At 47.1% G+C, this 19,039-nt stretch overlaps 1 protein-coding gene across 7 annotated transcripts in view; it reads right to left on the bottom strand.

Annotated features, from left to right (window-relative positions):
- LOC139540204 (homeodomain-interacting protein kinase 2-like) overlaps positions 1-19,039 on the bottom strand; it is a 95,175-nt gene that overhangs the window by 30,076 nt on the left and 46,060 nt on the right. For all 7 annotated transcript variants that reach the window (XM_071343828.1, XM_071343829.1, XM_071343826.1 and 4 more), the window contains exon 3: positions 1,452-1,575. In XM_071343828.1, the coding sequence (XP_071199929.1) occupies positions 1,452-1,575 (124 nt within the window). The remainder of the gene's footprint in view (positions 1-1,451; positions 1,576-19,039) is intronic.

Genomic DNA, 19,039 nt, shown 5'->3' with positions numbered 1-19,039 from the left:
AAATAAGGCACGCTTAATTGGATATTGTTAGTTTTGCCCTTTAAGGCGCAAATTTGTTTGACTGAAAATGTTAGTCAGTCAGACTTGGAAAATTATTGCTGGCACAAATATTTAGGGTGATAACACTCAAATAATCACATCTGGTAAATATGTTCACTGCAGAGGGAATATGCCCAGACCCAGATTCACTATAATCCATTACTGATAAAATCCCAGTGTGTTAGGCCTTAGCTGTGGCACATTTTCACAGCAGGGTCAATCTGGCAAGGTCATATCGTCAGGAAAAACTCTTGGCCCTAGCCATGATTCACGACTACGGTCATGAGATTTAGCCCACCATGTGACCTACCCAGTAAAAACTCCTGTATGTAACTCTGAGCCAGTGTGCTTGTGTCTGGTACCCCGTGTACATAGCCAAGTTATTATTACTCATTGTGTATTTATTATTACGTGTTTTCATTTTCTATTATCTCTCTATTTTCTTTCTCTCTGCATTTTTGGGAAGGGCCCGTAAGTACGCATTTCATTGCTAGTCTACACTTGTTGTTTACAAAGCATGTACAGTAACTAATAAAAATGTATATGATTTGTTTAGTTCTGTGAGTGACCGGGATGAGGCCTGAGTGTGTGTGTGTGTGTGTATGGTTCAAATCAAATGTATTTGTCACATGCTTCGTAAACAACAGGCGTAGACTAACTTACTTGGTTGTGCGTATGTGCGCATGTGTGTGTATGTGTGCGTGTGCACGTGTGTGTGTGTGTGTGTGTGTGTGTGTGTGTGCGCGCGAATGCGCGCGTGTGTGTAGGAGTGTCTCGTCTCCTCCTGACAAACAGGCAGCTCCTGATCCCTCTGTTTATTCCAGCAGATGCCACTGAACCACTTGCACCAATTAGCAGCGCTCCGGTGCTCCAGAGCAACAGATCTCTCTGTTCCTCTCATCTCTATCTCTCTCTCTCGCTCTCTCTCTGTTCCTCCTCTTCCCTCTCTCTCTCTCGCCCTCTGTCTTTTATGGCTCTATGGGAAAGCCTTGAGCGAGTATTGCTCAGTCTCTCAGAACAAACCAAGCAGTTTGTTTTTCTCCAGTCCTGAAACATATTATCTCATTTCCAAAGCTCTAATTTGCAAAGCTCTGCTACTAAGCATTGATCCTCTCCCTTCCTCTCTGACTGACACTACTACAGCGTAAGCATGACTTGTAGTGATATATCAGTCCTCGTCCAGAAGTGGACTAGTGACTCTTCGTATGCCACTTATGTAGAATGCACACCTTGATAGATTGAAATGGTGTTTTGAATTGAGAACTTTCACATTTCCTGTTTATAGTAGCATTCAGAAACAACTTCTTCTAGCTCTTGTCTTGGAGGTTCTCTCTCATTTAGGCATCATCTTCCTGGTTGTCACCCACCTATGCACCCCCCCTTCCCCCCCACGAGCAGACCCTCAGACCTACCTGGTCGTACTCGGAGGCCCCTGGGTAGAGGGGCCAGCCCAGGAAGAGCTCAGCGATGACACAGCCCAGGGACCACATGTCGATGGCCTCACAGAATGGCAGGCCCAGGATGATCTCTGGAGCTCTGAGGACAGAGAGATATAGCATTGTTAGATCCAGACCAATGTGACAAAGGGGGGGGGTCAGCTGTATGAGCTATGGAATTGACCACACCTTGTCTCTAACCGGGAAAAAGTCCATGATGAGCTTGAAACCAACACAGACAAAAGGCCCGTTCACTACCATTGAAGTTAATTTCTGCTCGAGTTGAACATGATCTCTGTGACCGTCTGGGAAATTGCATTTGAAAGTCTTTCGTTTTGGATTGAATCCCGTCCCATGTCAAACGAACATTTGTCGATCTAACATTAGCTTTAGTTAAATATCTCATTTGGAAGCAGCAAACAAATGAGTGACATTCACTTTCTTTTCCCACCCAGTATGTGTTCAGGGAGAACAGACCAATGTAATGGAGAGAAGAGCTAGACTAGCTAGAAGAGCTCGACTCAGGCACTTCAGTGTTAGGAGCAGCAGATAACCCTACCAAAACATAAGACAACTAGGCAGCTCTATTAAAAACATCCCCTAAACAAACATTATTTAATTAGACTACAATGCCAGCAGCATTATCTCAACGCTCCGCCCAAGATAAATTAATCAATCAGCCTGTCATTCTCTGATATGTTATTTTACACTGATCTCAGACCAGCTTTGTGCCTTTAATACAAACTCCTCGCTTGTTTAGAGGAGCTTTGAAAAAAGTTGGAATCAAGGACTTTGTTTTCTTTGATTGTCCTTCAAATGTCACTGGCAGTCACGCTGTTCATTTCAGTGCTAACTGTGTGTGTGTGGGGGGGGGCAGAGCTAATTGACTGATAGCCGTGCAGGAGCCAATCGGGATGACTGATCTCGGGAAGTCTGGCCTCTGGGATAAAAGGCGGGGGAGGGGAGGATAATCTGGGGAAGAGGATGGGTCTTGGTTACGGTGGCCCAATGTGGAATCAATTGTGCCGTCATGAAAGATAAAATCAACGTAAATATCCACAGAGTCAGAGCAACCCTCGTTCGTCTCCGGGTGGATATTTAGTTGATAACGACAAAGCCCGGTTCCTAGACTCCGGGGCCTTTACGCAACACAGGGGCCAAGGGGCCACCTCACGAGGGCCACCGATAAATAACTGGGTCTGATTGAACACTGAACAGGAAGAAAAACACTGTCTCGGTTATACGAGTGTAACAACTGACAAACTATTTAGAAAATTATACATTTTACAGTGGACCCACCCTGAGCTCTGTTACATTACACCAGTTAGGTTATAGTGCAGTCCACTGAGCTGAAGTCTCTGATGAGCCTTTAAAATTACTAGGCAGACTGCCTCAGTCCCCAATAAGGGAAACGCACTGTGACTTCAGAGTGAACTAGAGAGTGAACTGGAGACGCTGTCTCACACACACACACACACACACACACACACACACACACACACACACACACACACACATGCATGCACGTACAAGCACACTCACGCACGTGCACACACACATACACAAACTAGAGACGCTCTACTTCATCATAAAACGTTATTAGCGATACATTTTAATGGCGCGACAGCAATTCTCTGAGCTTTAAGCTGATCCTGGAACATTTCTGTTCCCAGTTTGCTCTGAGAGCCCCTCGCCGAGTTCCCAGCGTTTCCTGCCTGCGGTGGTCATGACAACGAGGCGAGTGGAGAGGAGCAGAGGAGCGCAGGCTCTAGGCAGCACAGCAGAAGCCTGGGAGAGAGACAGAGACGTAACGCCTGGCCTGGAGCCTGCTGGACAGGCCCGGGGAACAGATCATGTGGAAAAGAGCAGGGCTTTATGGGACTGGGGGGGGGGAGCCGGGGGTGTCTTTTGGGGGGGCAACGGCTGGGGGAATCGGATCACATTTTCCACATGGGCCTCAGACTCCTCTCCTCACAGACCCGCCTCCCTTGTCTATGTGTGAAAGAGATGGCAGGTTTAACACTGTGAGAAACAGCTGGGACGCGGCTGTTTCACAGTGGCAGACTTACACAGGGGATATCGCACTATCAAAAGAGAGAAACAAGACAGTACAAATGAGAGAGGGAAAGGGCGAGCAAGAGAGTAGGGAGAGAGAGAGAAAAGGGAAGACAGGGAGAAACAGCGAGACAGAGAGCGAGACAGAGAGCGAGACAGAGAGCAGTAGCCTCTCAAGCGAATATCACATTCACTGGAGAGGGCTCAGTAAACACAAATGGTGGTTATTGGGGTCTCGGGGGGCAGAGGTGGAACACAGTGTCTGAGAAGGAGGGGCTACATTCCACATACAAAGACACCTTCAACACAATGAGCTGGGCCATCTATCGTGGGTTACCAAAGCACCATTGAGGCGCCTGCTTGGAGAAGATAGCACTGGGCAGGACAGCGTGTGCTGAGCGGCGAGAGGGAGCTTGAGCTATGGGCCAGGAACTAGGGTCAGTCAGCACAATACTCCCTCTTCAAACTGCCTGGGGTTTCACTTTAGAGAGGTAGGAGGCTAGGAACTTTACGATGAGGGATGCACAGGATCACACACACACCACACACACACACACACACACACACACACACACACACACACACACACACACACACACACACACACACACACACACACACACACACACACACACACACACACACACACACACACACACACACACATAAAATAGATTCTATGGTTCTGGCTGACAGGCTGCTTTTCTACACCCCTTCCAGTATGAAATGCATCCGGCAAATAGCCAAGCTTATGGAAAACTACTTTGTAACTTTCTGCTGCAGGAGATAAGCTGTTATTGCATATACACAGATTTGACACCCCTCCCCCAACAATGTACAGCTTTCGGTTCCCCCCCAGAGAGAGATAGAGGTCTTTGCTCTGTAATTAGCACTAAAATGACACCCACACCCACACACACACACACACACACACACACACACACACACACACACACACACACACACACACACAAAAGCCCTCTTTTTGCATGAGTATATCAGCCCCATTAGGCTTCAAAGCAGAGGGGCCATTGCAGCATGCCAGCCAGGCTACTGAAAAAAAGACTTTGAACCGCGACCCAAATTGAGATGAAATCAGCCTTGGGAGGAAACACATCATTATATTGACCCCTAGACCACACTGGACCACTGGACCGCACTGGACCACACTGGACCGCACTGGACCGCTGGCCCCCATTGCTCCTACTACTCAGGTCACAGAACCTTCCACTCCACAAGGTCCTTTCTAGAAGTTACACCAGCACCCCGCCCTCCCCTGCATATCCAATCTCCACCTTTGGAATATTAGTATCATCTCAGCATGAAATGAATATGACACAACAACCAATCATGGGAAAATAGTCAAGTCTGTGCCGGCCGCAATGTTGTTATTTTCCATGGTTGACGCTGTGGCACGTTTGATGTCATGGAAGTGTGGATTTTTATAACAGTCGGCTTTGGACCATACTATTTAAATTAGAGAGCAATTAGTCCTGCATCTTTAGCTGTGTGGGTGTCTCTATGCGTGTCTGTGTGCGTGTCTGTGTGCGTGTCTGTGTGCGTGTCTGTGTGCGTGTCTCTATGCGTGTCTGTGTGCGTGTCTGTGTGCGTGTCTGTGTGCGTGTCTGTGTGTGTAGGTGTGTGTGCACGCACCTCCCCAGGCAGGGATCATGTTGAGGACCGTTAACGTTGATGATGTTGTGCTTGGATGAGTTCAGGCAGAACCTCCCCGGCCAGGCCCTTTCCCATGATTCCCCTGCCCTGGTCTCACCAAGGTCCAGCTGCACTCCACCCAACCCAGTAATGCAAATCTCCTCACTGCTTCCATGGCATGCAAAACACAGCAGCAGCTGCCGAAGCAGGCCTCTACACAGGCAAACAAGAAGCACACTACCCTTCTCCCTCCCTTCCTTCACTCTCAGTACGCAGAAGCAGATACTGGAAGTTGCCTGTCTCCTGTAGCACACGGGGGCACAATGTCTGTCAGCCCTGAGAGCTGCAGTTAGAGCCGTCCGTAATAGTTCGCAGACGGAGGTGAATAAAGGAGGTTGTGGGTGAAACCGTCAAATGGAAAATGGCAGGTAGTCAGGCGATAACGACTCACCACGTCCTGGTGCTTTATGAGCAGAGCTGCTCTGCATGCAAACCTCAGCTCTGCACGCACACACACACACACACACACACACACACACACACACACACACACACACACACACACACACACACACACACACACACACACACACACACACACACACACACACACACACACACACACACACACACACACACACACACAGCCACTCATTGTGACGTTTGCACCAGAGGGTGGTGTGCTGTGTGCAGTGCAAGGCCTGAGTGGGACTAACATGCACACTGAAGTCAGTGACCTATATCTCTGTCTTATCAGAGTAGGCTTACTATATTCAGCATTTGTTAACGCATAGCTCCAAGCTCTCTTCTTCTGGAAAGTTCCATCGGCCCCACATGTGCAGCATGTGCACTCCATAAGCAGCGGCACAGAAACCCCATCACGTTGACTTACACCTCCAATGTAACAGCTTTAAACTAGACCTCATCTAACAGCTTTCTCAAAGTGTTGTACAAGTCAACACTATGAGGGGGTGGATCCAGAACACTGACCAAGCCTGTGGCAGACTGGTACACTCATTGCTACAGTACTGCATGTGCACTGTGCCTGATGTAACCACACAGACAGTCACATATAAACAGTCAGGCTCTTCCTTGCATTTGAATCCCTGGCCGAATAAGAGGCCAGTTCTGCTGTGTTCAGGCTGTGGGCTCGTACAGCAGTGGTCCCTGGTCAGGGAGGGCGAGCGGAAGAGAAGCGAGGGAGGCGAGCACTGTGACATCCTCCCAGCTAGCCTCTCATTGACGAGGCCAATCCCCTGGGAGCTACAGGGATGGCATACCCCCCCAGAACGTTTCTTCTGCCCCCCTTTAACTAGGGCAGACCAGACGGGCAGGTGTGCAGAAGGGCAGTGCCGCTCCTCTCCTCCCCAGCCGTACCGCGCTGCAGCTGCTACTCCCGGCTCTGACATCCCGGGTGTTGGGCCGTCAGGATGCTACCATCACCCTGACCTTCCCTCAGCTCGGCTTCACGTCAGTCTCCTGGCAGTCTGGCACATTACCAGTCTGGACCACCGCGTTTACATTCTATTGCCATGAGGTTGAACCATAGACATCATTTGCTGCATATGACATATTTGTCTTGGCATGTGCAGCATTTACACTGGACAATGTTTCTGTTGCAATAACTCTGAAACATAGACATTATATGTATCATAAATATTACTGTATTCATATACTGTACGTATGACGTCCTTGGTTTGAACTGCTCTTGTATAATGGAGTGAAACTCACAGCCCACTTAACAACTCTGAGTAATAGCCTATTTACTGTGAAGAAAACTGGGCTGGTTGAGTTAACTCCATTCAAAGAGCTCTCTGCTTCCTGACGTGATGAAGGGAGGACAGAAAGCTCTTTTGTTATTATGTACAGTATGTTTATGACCTGTCTGCTCTTTTCCCAGCCATAGGGAAGAGATGGGTGGAGGTACGGGTGGGGGAGAGGGTAGATGGGAAATTGGGTGAAGGGTTGGGGTCAAAAGTGTGTGGGTGGGCAAGAAAAGAAACATTCCTGTAGTATGAATTACTGTCCAGCTGTATATTATGTTACCGTGCAGGAATAATTGTGAAAACGTAATACAAATATATTCATCAACAACAACAAAAACTCTGGTGGTTGACAGGAAAAAGCTCTTGTTGGGGAAGGGAAAGTTCTGGCCTGTGGTTTCCCCTATTGCCCTCTCGTCCTCTACAGCCATCACTCCTCTCCCCCTGGCTGGTCTTATGAAAGAAGCCTGGGTCTGGGTCTTTTTCTGCTCTGTGAATGAAGGACTTCACTACCCAGAGTCCCCAGAGATCCATCTCTATAACAGTATGTATGTCCTCAGCGTTTCAGTGGCGACCGATCAACCTACAACTCTTTAAAGGCCTGTTTGATTACACACAATGTGAAGGCCAATGACTGAGGGACCGAGTGACAGAGGGATCGCCCAGCCTTATCCTGCACCTGTGGCCCCTCCTCTGGCCCCAAGGATGGTGGTTTCCTCTGTCAGAGAGGCTGAGATGATGACACACATACACACTAAAAAGAACCAGCCCTGCCCAGCTCAGCCATTACGTGAGGGAGAGCAACGGGGCAGAGTGAATGCTGAATGCCTATTGAGGGCTGCATGATAAAAGGCTTTTAAATGTAGTTTCTGGTCCACCCAGAGCCCCCGGGCCCCAGTCAAGGGATGTAACTAGTTGGGTAAGTCAGGACATAGTCAACTTTTACAGAGACCTTGGGAAATAGTGTCCTTTCATTCAGGGTCCAGTTAACATTATTTGTACTCAAGGTCTTGTAAAGAGGGCTCCATCTCTCCACTCAAAAGGCACAGAGAAGTGCTGACGGTGCTGTCACTGTTTCACCTGTTAATACATTCACATAGCTACCGCTGAGTATCCACAGGACTGGAGGGAGGGAGAGAGGGAAGGAGGGAGGGAGAGAGGGGCGGAGGGAGGGAGAGAGAGAGGGAGAGGAAGAGGGAAGGAGAGAGGGAAGGAGGGAGGGAGGGAGAGATTGGAAGGAGGGAGAGAGGGAAGGAGGGAGGGAGAGAGGGACGGAGGGAGGGAAGGAGGGAGGGAGAGAGAGAGGGAGAGGAAGAGGGAAGGAGAGAGGGAAGGCGGGAGAGAGGGAAGGAGGGAGAGAGGGAAGGAGGGAGGGAGAGAGGGAAGGAGGGAGAGAGGGAAGGAGGGAGGGAGAGAGGGACAGAGGGAGGGAAGGAGGGAGGGAGGGAAGGAGGGAGGGAGAGAGAGAGGGAAGGAGGGAAAGATGGAAGGAGGGAGAGAGGGAAGGAGGGAGAGAGGGAAGGAGATTTGGTAAAGGCGAGACAAAAATGAATAAAGGGGCTTTAGTCTTCTGGTAGAATTACCTGTGATTCTATAGGAAAACATACTTGAGTAAAATCACGATATGTTCCACTTTAGGTAAACATTCTATGTAAAGGACTGACAGAAATAAGAAGAACATAAGCCATCCTAGAGCTAGTCAGGCATTAAGGACAGCACAGCACTCGTCTGGTACCCAAAGCTTTTTCTGTGCCATTAAACCCCTACAACTCATCCAGAACGCCGCAGCCCGTCTGGTGTTCAACCTTCCCAAGTTCTCTCACGTCACCCCGCTCCTCCGCTCTCTCCACTGGCTTCCAGTTGAAGCTCGCATCCGCTACAAGACCATGGTGCTTGCCTACGGAGCTGTGAGGGGAACGGCACCTCAGTACCTCCAGGCTCTGATCAGGCCCTACACCCAAACAAGGGCACTGCGTTCATCCACCTCTGGCCTGCTCGCCTCCCTACCACTGAGGAAGTACAGTTCCCGCTCAGCCCAGTCAAAACTGTTCGCTGCTCTGGCCCCCCAATGGTGGAACAAACTCCCTCACGACGCCAGGACAGCGGAGTCAATCACCACCTTCCGGAGACACCTGAAACCCCACCTCTTTAAGGAATACCTAGGATAGGATAAAGTAATCCTTCTCACCCCCCCCCCCCCTTAAAAGATTTAGATGCACTATTGTAAAGTGGCTGTTCCACTGGATGTCATAAGGTGAATGCACCAATTTGTAAGTCGCTCTGGATAAGAGCGTCTGCTAAATGACTTAAATGTAAATGTAAAAATGTAAATGTAATTTTAAAAGCCCATACAATATTAACTGGGACAAGTACCCCCACCCCCCATGCTGGCACAGGGTGCCATGATCAATATTTGAAGAGTTTATTTCCAAAACGCTATATCCACAAATTTTTCACATTTGTGTTTTCTCATCAGAAATGATTGCTTCTGGCTACCTTCATGTGTGTGTAAAATATTACTGTTCTCAGATGTTTAATTCATAGATTTTAGATGTGTTTGAAAAAAATAAAAATTGCAAAACGCTGTAAATCCATTGTTTAGCTGGAATGGAACGTTCATATTCTGTATATTTGACTGTGATATGTGGTTGTCTCACCTAGCAATCTTAAAAATGGTGCGGCAGGTAGCCTAGTGGTTAGAGTGTTGGGCCAGTAACCAAAAGGTTGCTGGATCGAATCCCTGAGCTGACAAGGTAAAAATATGTGGTTCTTCCCCTGAACAAGCCAGTTAACCCACTGTTCCCTGGTAGGCTGTCATTGTAAATAAGAATTTGTTCTTAACTGACTTGCCTAGTTAAATAAAGGTAAAAAAGATAAATCCAAGTTCTGGATGTAAGAGCATCTGTCAAAATGTAAATGTTTTACATACAGATGATCATTTCAAAACATTTCAGTGAAACAGCGACAACAGATTCAACAGTGATTCAATATCTATTGTACTCTTATCAAACGTAATGTTCCTTGCAGTTGTCTGCTATAGAACTAATCTCTCTAGTTGGATTGGTCCATAGACAAGACTGCCATTCCATTAACCTATTCCAATGTGTGTGTGTGTGTGTGTGTGTGTGTGTGTGTGTGTGTGTGTGTGTGTGTGTGTGTGTGTGTGTGTGTGTGTGTGTGTGTGTTGTGACAGAGAGAGTGGCTGCAGAGCTGCAGCCCCGGTAATTACCTCTTTTACTGTCCTCTATTACCTCTATTTGCGTTCTCCAGATGGACAGACAGACAGACATGAAGGATAAAAGACGTGCCGGACAAGAGCCAGAGCCTGACTGAGCAGTCTAAGCTCATGGCATGGTACCCCGAGTCTGACTACCTGCTCTTGACCCCCTTCAAATGGCCACCATGGCATCTGCCTGACCCGTGGAGCAGCACTACAGTGAGTCACAGCCCTCCACTCTCTCCACTCTCAAGGAGTTCCTGGCCCCGCCGAAAATATGTGGGTCACGACAAGTACTCTCCACCAGGAGGAGCGGTGTGGCAGGTGGTGTCTGTCTCACCCAATCAGCCGGCCAACCAGCCAGCCGGAGACTGTCTGGTCAGTCAGAGAGCAGAGCAGGAGGACTGTTTAAACCTCAGAGCCCCGATCACTCCGGTCTAATTAGACGGTGTGAGGGATTTTATCAGCAGCTAGAGCTTAACCCTCATCTCTGAGTCTGGTAGAAATGTCTGGCATAAGGGAATCATGCATTGCACATACACAATAAAGACCGGAGCCCAGCAGCACATACAGGAAGTGCTCACTGCTCAGAGACCTCATCAGTGCACACACAGCGTGGAGATTTATAGTGCCTCGGATACAAAGAAGAGACAGAGAGGAAACATTAGCAGTGCTGCAGGGGCCACAGTAGAGCGTCATTCATATTGGATATTTAGTAAAACGCCCGACTCCCCAAAAAGCCATTTGAAATGAGATGCCTGTGAACGCTGGGATGGGATGGAGCCCTGGGAAGACGTGACATGGTGTGCATGCAGTCGTAATGGTTCAATTTTTGAAGTCTGTACTCTTCAAGCTCTCATCAACTTCCCCTTATTAAGTGATTTATTTCTACTGCACAGTGACAAAGAGCAGGGGGAGACATTTGCAAACACACAGGCTGATAAATCTCCCCCCTCCATCTTCCTACCTCCTTCTGAATCCTCCTCTCAATTAAATTCAAAGGGGGCTTTATTGGCAAGGGAAACATATCTTTACATTGCCAAAACAAGTGAAATTAACAATAAACAAAAGTGAGAAGAAACAACATTAAAAAAAAATATGTCTTGCTCTCCCCCTCACTCCCTCCCTCCACCTTCCCCTGCCTAATTCAATTCTGGGTTACATGCATTCTCTGTGCCTGAGGTGCTGCTCCCTCCCTTGCAACAAGCAGCAAGGACCAGAGGGAGCTGTAACCAAACCTAACCAGTAACCATGAGCCTCCAGTCCAGTACAGTCCAGTACAGTACAGTACAGTACGCAGGCAGGCACAGAGGGGCTCTTCTCAATATGATATGTCCCCCTGTCTGTCTATCTGTCTGGCTGCCTGTCCGCCTGCCTGTCTGTCTGCATGTCCGCCTGCCTGTCTGTCTGCATGTCCGCCTGCCTGTCTGTCTGCATGTCCGCCTGCCTGTCTGTCTGGCCGCCAGTGTCTGTCTGTCTGTCTGTCTGTCTGTCTGTAGATCTGTCCCTGGAGTGCAGCTGTGTGCCAGTTGATTAGACAGTAGTATGAGATGAGCCTCCCCCTGACAGACATACATATAGCCTTACATAGCCACTCATGATGGCACTCTCATCTACAGTATGCCCATCTCTCTCTCTCTCTCTCTCTCTCTCTCTCTCTCTCTCTCTCTCTCTCTCTCTCTCTCTCTCTCTCTCTCTCTCTCTCTCTCTTTCTCTCTCTCTCTCTCTCTCTCTCTCTCTCTCTCTCTCTCTCTCTCTCTCTCTCTCTCTCTCTCTCTCTCTCTCTCTCTCTCTCTCTCTCTCTCTCTCTCTCTCTCTCTCTCTCTCTCTCTCTGGCATGCCGTCAGACAGCTAAACGCCATTAGCCACACTGCATTCTTCCCTGGGAGGAATTAGAAATGTCATCACGTACAGAAACAAAAGCAGGATTATCAACGTTTAGAGAGGAATTGGACATATTAATCATTCCCACTCATTCCCTCATCCATCCTACGTTTCATATCAGAGAGGGGACTTGGAGGCCGTGTTGTAGGGGGTGTTGGGCAAGGTCCATGGCCAAAGTGCCAGGGCCAGTAGTGTGGCTTCTGATTTACCATGCTCATTTAAAAATTGGAGAGAGGTATGACACTGCAACATAATGCAGCCAACTACTGTACCGCTATCACAAGCCACATGGATACATCTGATGCATCCTCATACAGATGTAGGATCTTCATTTGATCACTCTTTTGTTGCTCAGAATTTTGCTGCACTACAGGAAATGCAAACTTGTAATGTATTTGAGGTTTAAAAGGGATTTAAAGTTGATCATTTTCCCACTTTATAATGTCAGACTTGATTTGCTCTAACAAAATAATATATCAAAACATTATTTTCCTGCTGTAGCAAACTGACTGGCTCGAATTAAGATCCTACATCTGTAGTTCATCGCTCACATGCTTTCAATAAGTTATTGCTGTTTTGTCAATCACTGACTGAAATAGAAAGGACAATATTCACTACTCAGCACCTCTGTTGTCAGGCACCAGCAAATGTAATACATTTTTGCTTCAAACATATTCATAAAATCCCCCCGGAGATTCTGAACCAAGATAAATAAAGTCAAAACCAGCTCCCTGAAGTCTCATTTGAATGTACAGAGAACACACACACACACACACTCCTAATTATTACTATTCCTGTTCCCGCTGCGTTGCCACGTTGCCTCAGTTGTTTGTTCACTGCAGTCCCTGAATAGTGAGGGATTTCTCCAATAACAATCACTCACAATGACAGGTCATTCATTTACCCAGCCAGCGGTGCCCTGCAGTCATTTGTAAGTATAGTTATTGTTAATCACCTCTCAATGACAATGTTCTTCTATAGTGATAATCCCCCCCATCTTCTACACAACATGCCCGTCATTAAAGAACGTTGTTTAATCTGCTATTCTTTGTCCTCCCAGTGAAACACAATTATGGCTGGGTAAAAATCAATACAATATGATCCATTTTATGTTCCTTCCTTGAAGACTCAATTAGAATGGACATAATTATGTTGTCCTCTCGCTGGCCCGATTCAAAAGGAATTCTGTGGGAACGGGGGGCAGACAGACATGCATGATGAACGCGGTCGTTGGGAGGAAACTAAAACAGATTCCGCAAACCATTTTCCGTCAGCCGTGTTGTGCTGTGTTCAGTTAAGTTAAGAGTGTAGCCGAAGCACAGAAGGTCACATGTAGGTAGACAGAGATACATTATCTTGATTAGGCGTCGCCTCCTCTGTCAGCGGGTCAAATGACAAAGGGAGGAGAAATGAATGTAAGATATTTTTGAGCTGGTTTGTTTGTGAAGGGGGCTTGTTGGATTGGACGAGGCAGAGACAGGCTGACGGCGTATATAAAGAGGTGACGACGTATATAAAGAGGTGACGGTGTATATAAAGAGGTGACGACGTATATAAAGAAGTGACAACGTATATAAAGAGGTGACGACGTATATAAAGAAGTGACGGCGTATATAAAGAGTTGACGACGTATATAAAGAGGTGACGGCGTATATAAAGAGGTGACGGCGTATATAAAGAGATGACGGCGTATATAAAGAAGTGACGACGTATATAAAGAGGTGACGACGTATATAAAGAAGTGACGGCGTATATAAAGAGGTGACGACGTATATAAAGAAGTGACGACGTATATAAAGAGGTGACGACGTATATAAAGAAGTGACGGCGTATATAAAGAGGTGACGACGTATATAAAGAAGTGACGACGTATATAAAGAGGTGACGACGTATATAAAGAGGTGACGGCGTATATAAAGAAGTGATGACGTATATAAAGTGGGGACGACGTATATAAAGAGGTGACGGCGTATATAAAGAAGTGACGGCGTATATAAAGAGGTGACGACGTATATAAAGAGGTGACGACGTATATAAAGAGATGACGGCGTATATAAAGAGGTGACGACGTATATAAAGAGATGACGGCGTATATAAAGAGGTGACGGCGTATATAAAGAGGTGACGGTGTATATAAAGAGGTGACGGCGTATATAAAGAGGTGACGACGTATATAAAGAGGTGACGGCGTATATAAAGAAGTGATGACGTATATAAAGAGGGGACGACGTATATAAAGAGGTGACGGTGTATATAAAGAGTTGACGGTGTATATAAAGAGGTGACGGTGTATATAAAGAGGTGACGGCGTATATAAAGAGATGACGGCGTATATAAAGAGGTGACGGCGTATATAAAGAGGTGACGACGTATATAAAGAGGTGACGGCGTATATAAAGAGGTGACGACGTATATAAAGAGGTGACGACGCATATAAAGAGGTGACGGCGTATATAAAGAGGTGACGACGTATATAAAGAGGGGACGGCGTATATAAAGAGGTGACGGCGTATATAAAGAGGTGACGGCGTATATAAAGAGGTGACGACGTATATAAAGAGGTGACGGCGTATATAAAGAGGGGACGACGTATATAAAGAGGTGACGGCGTATATAAAGAGGTGACGGCGTATATAAAGAGGGGACGACGTATATAAAGAGGTGACGGCGTATATAAAGAGGTGATGGCGTATATAAAGAGGGGACGACGTATATAAAGAGGTGATGGCGTATATAAAGAGGGGATGAGGTATATAAAGAGGTGATGGCGTATATAAAGAGGGGACAACGTATATAAAGAGATGATGGCGTATATAAAGAGGGGACGACGTATATAAAGAGATGATGGCGTATATAAGCACCACCTGAGATTGGAGAGCTCTGCCCTTGAGAGCTTAATGACAGAGTCCAATGTTTGGCTTTGATAACTACCACAGGGGGGTGTGTGTGTGTGTGTGTGTGTGTGTGTGTGTGTGTGTGTGTGTGTGTGTGTGTGTGTGTGTGTGTGTGTGTGTGTGTGTGTGTGTGTGTGTGTGTGTGTGTGTGTGTGTGTGTGTGTGTGTGTGTGTGTGTGTGTGTGTGTGTGTGTGTGCGCGTGTGTGCGCGTGCGTGTATGCGATGAAGTGCTCCGAAGCAGTCTGAGTTACGACTGCACGCAGCAATGTGTTGCCGTGACAGCTCTTTGACCAATGGTTACCTCCTAAACAGGTGTCGTCCCTCTCAGAGCGTATCTTGCCCTGAAGGGGAGATCAACCAACCGACTCCTTTGAATGTGCACATAACAAAAGCATACAGGGTAAGGGCTCTGGGTTTCTGAAAACACTTCCTTTAGTTAGCAGACGCTGAAGCAACAACACATACGTCCCACTGGGCACACACTGGTTGAATCAACGTTGTTTCCACATCATTTTAATGAAATGACGTTGAACCTACGTGGAATAGACATTGAATTGACGTCTGTGCCCAGTGGGGTGCAAGCTGAGCAGCGGTGGCAGTTCTGACACAACCACCTGTGAACATCAAACCAGTACTGAACAAGACACCTCCCAGACATCAAGTAGACTTTACTACAGATTATACTGTGTAGACTGTATACAGTTGAGCTCTCTCTCTCTCGCTCTCTCACTCTCTCTCTCTGACCATCTCTCCTGCCCTGGGATAGGGTGAGATGCCAGGGTCACAGATGTGCCCTACACACACACACGCATACACAAAAAACACACACACACACACACACCCAAACACACACACATAAGCACCCCCACTCCCACCCCCACCCACTGCTCTCAGAGTACACTCGACTCCTGCAGTTCTTACAGCTGCCAGCCCCAGGCGTCTCCCGCCCCAAACCCCAGACCCAGATCAGCCGCATTCCTGGCCCCCCGGACCCCCAGGGACTCTTCCACAGCTGGGCACTGAGTACAGCCCCTGACTCCATCTCCCTCTCCCCTTTGTTCACGCTTCACTTCCATGACTTAAATAGACATGACTGAGGCCAACGGGTGCATAATCACTGGAAAAGGCTTCTTTTTCAGAGTTTTCCTGGGATAACGTGGAGCTTTTACTAACGATGACGTTCCCAGGTTTGACAATACATCATGAGGGCCATGGTAACAGAAGTACATTCACATACAAAGAACTGAGTACATCATTGGCTCATATCAACAGAAACTGAAGAGTGACTGTATGATTGCAACTGGCAATGACTAATATACTGTCCAACAGCCGTCCGGCCTGCTTGATACAACTTGAGGTGTGCAACCCAGAAACGTGACTAACTCCAGTAAGACACTGACAGCTCCTCCAAGTGAGCAAATACCAGTCAGAGGAGCCCCCCAAATACTCCAGCCATCACTCCCTTCTCTAATTGTGCGGCTTCAACATTCAACATGCTATCATTTGCCCAGCTGTCAAATCAGGAGTGACCGACTGACCGCGTGCATCGCTTTGAGGACTGAGACTGATGGCCTCCTCTGGCCTCCCAGATTAAATAACATGATCTCAGAGACCTACTTCCCCTGCAGGCAAGCTTCACATAGCAACAGACTTATCACGCCCACATGCATGTACACACACACACATACACTAACGTGCACACAGGCACGTGCGGTTCGGGGGTTTCCGTTAGGAAAACGTGGCGCCGGACAACGTGAGCGGCAAGATTTTAATTTAGCGGACATTTGAGAATTTGTGCGGACATCCATATGCATTGGGTGTGTAACGCATTAGGCCGACCACCCACGGTGCTCAAAATCACATTTACAATAGTCCTATAGGCTATTTGTATGAAAATTTTTATGAATAAATAACAAAACACAGCTGTTTTCAAATACAATCTAGGCCTGAACATTTGAATTAGTCCTACTAAATAACAAAACACACTGTTTTCAAATACAATCTAGGCCTGAACATTTGAATTAGGCCTACTAAATAACAAAACACACTGTTTTCAAATACAATCTAGGCCTGAACATTTGAATTAGTCCTACTAAATAACAAAACACACTGTTTTCAAATACAATCTAGGCCTGAACATTTGAATTAGGCCTACTAAATAACAAAACACACTGTTTTCAAATACAATCTAGGCCTGAACATTTGAATTAGGCCTACTAAATAACAAAACACACTGTTTTCAAATACAATCTAGGCCTGAACATTTGAATTAGGCCTACTGAATAACAAAGGCTACATGGCAGCCTACGAACACCAGGGCCGGCCCGTCCCACTCCCCATTCCCGCTGCGATTCATCACCACAGCAGTGGAAAGAAGCCACTCTAGACGGCCACAAAATGAAGAAATGATAAGCCTGATGTTGGACAATCAAATTCAATATGTAAATATCCTCCATTTGTTAAGGCTGGTTCATTGAGAGAAAGCGTATTTTACAAGCCCCTGTGAAACGAGGACTCTGCGCAACACACTTATGAAAGCTACTTGTTTCCAAAGCTCACACTATATCTGCGTCTTTTTACAGTTCTACTGGGTGATGTTAGTAAATGTTATGTTTGCTGTCATCTGAAGATAATGGAGTCGTCACTCATGTCATGTGTGATATGCGTGGCTTATTGATAAACTACTCTGTTTCCTACTATAGGCAGTTGGCTGCTTAGTGACATTGTAACATCTCCGATGTGTGTTGGCAACGATGTTTAGTCACGCAACTGAATAAGCTCAACTGAAATGCACCAATTGTGCATGATAGCCGACACATAATTACCCTACTCTAGTTTATCAATCCATTCCACATCTGTATACTATTCCTGACATAGGGGAGGCAAATGTTGATCAGGCCTAGGCCGGCAGCAGCACTGCTACGACCTGGCCTGGCAAACACAATCATTTGCCTCTAATTTAGCGGCACCCCCGCTGCTGTTGGGAAGTCAAAACTGTCCACCTCCTTGGAGCAGCTTGATGCACATCAGCCTCGTTATGTAGTCGTCTTTCCTCTGTTTTGGAGAAAGATTCCCCCTCTCGGCGGGCACACTGGAAACGGGGATAATCAACACAATATTCGCCAATTTCTCCCAGTCGGCGTACACTTAGCTGAAGTCCCTTATGACAACCTTGCATCTTTTGTGTGAGTAAAGATAGAAACACACTTCATTTCCCAGCAGCTTGAGGATTTATTAGCCTTTGAAGTCGGAGCACATCCTGGTATTTCCATCAATGAATAAAAAACATTATTTTGCAATGGATATTTTTTAATCTCCCGGACAATTTGGCCGGCAACAATTTTATTTATGGCCTTAAAAAAAAGAAGCCTAACAGAAATCCTGGTGCGGTCGTGCGCACACACATGCAAGCATAGAGAGAGAGACACACACGGACAGACACACACCCTCTCGGCCCCTCCAACCCTTATGGAATGTGCACAACTACATTTTGGGAAAAACAAACCCAAATGAAGCCTTATCCTCACATGTATATGTAACCCCCCCTTACCATAGACACGTTTCCACTGCCCTTCCTATGACATACACCATGTACAGTAAACCCTCCAACCTTCCAGTGCCCCAGACACCCTGGATCATAGCAGAGCACTAGTCTCCTGGAACGCATCCCAAATGGCACCCTAATCCCTATATAGTGCACTACTTCTGACTATAAGGCTCTGGTAATAGGCTGACATTTGGGATACAACCCTTGCCCTGGTCGGTAAAACACTCAGTAAGTACGGAGGGAGTTAAGGCTTCGGCTCTGATTCATCATGTTGGTAAATGCCAGCAGTATATCAGTCTCAGTGTGTCTGTCGGAGCCCATTTCCATATCTGTAATAGAGGAGCACCATCTACCAGCCTGCCCTGCCTCTCTGCTTGCCTGCCTCCTTCCCTGACTGGCTGTCCTGACTGCCTGACTGACTCACTGCCTCCTTGCCAGCCTGCTCCTCCACAGCTCTCACAGAGAAAGCGAGAGGGTTATGGCTATGCTAATACGCAAATGTGTAGTCAAACGGGCAGGGGAATCCTGCAGTCTGACGAACAGACAGACA

Source organism: Salvelinus alpinus, chromosome 15, assembly GCF_045679555.1.
Source record: "Salvelinus alpinus chromosome 15, SLU_Salpinus.1, whole genome shotgun sequence".
Taxonomy (NCBI): domain Eukaryota; kingdom Metazoa; phylum Chordata; class Actinopteri; order Salmoniformes; family Salmonidae; genus Salvelinus; species Salvelinus alpinus.
This window is presented reverse-complemented; position numbering and strand designations above follow the sequence as displayed.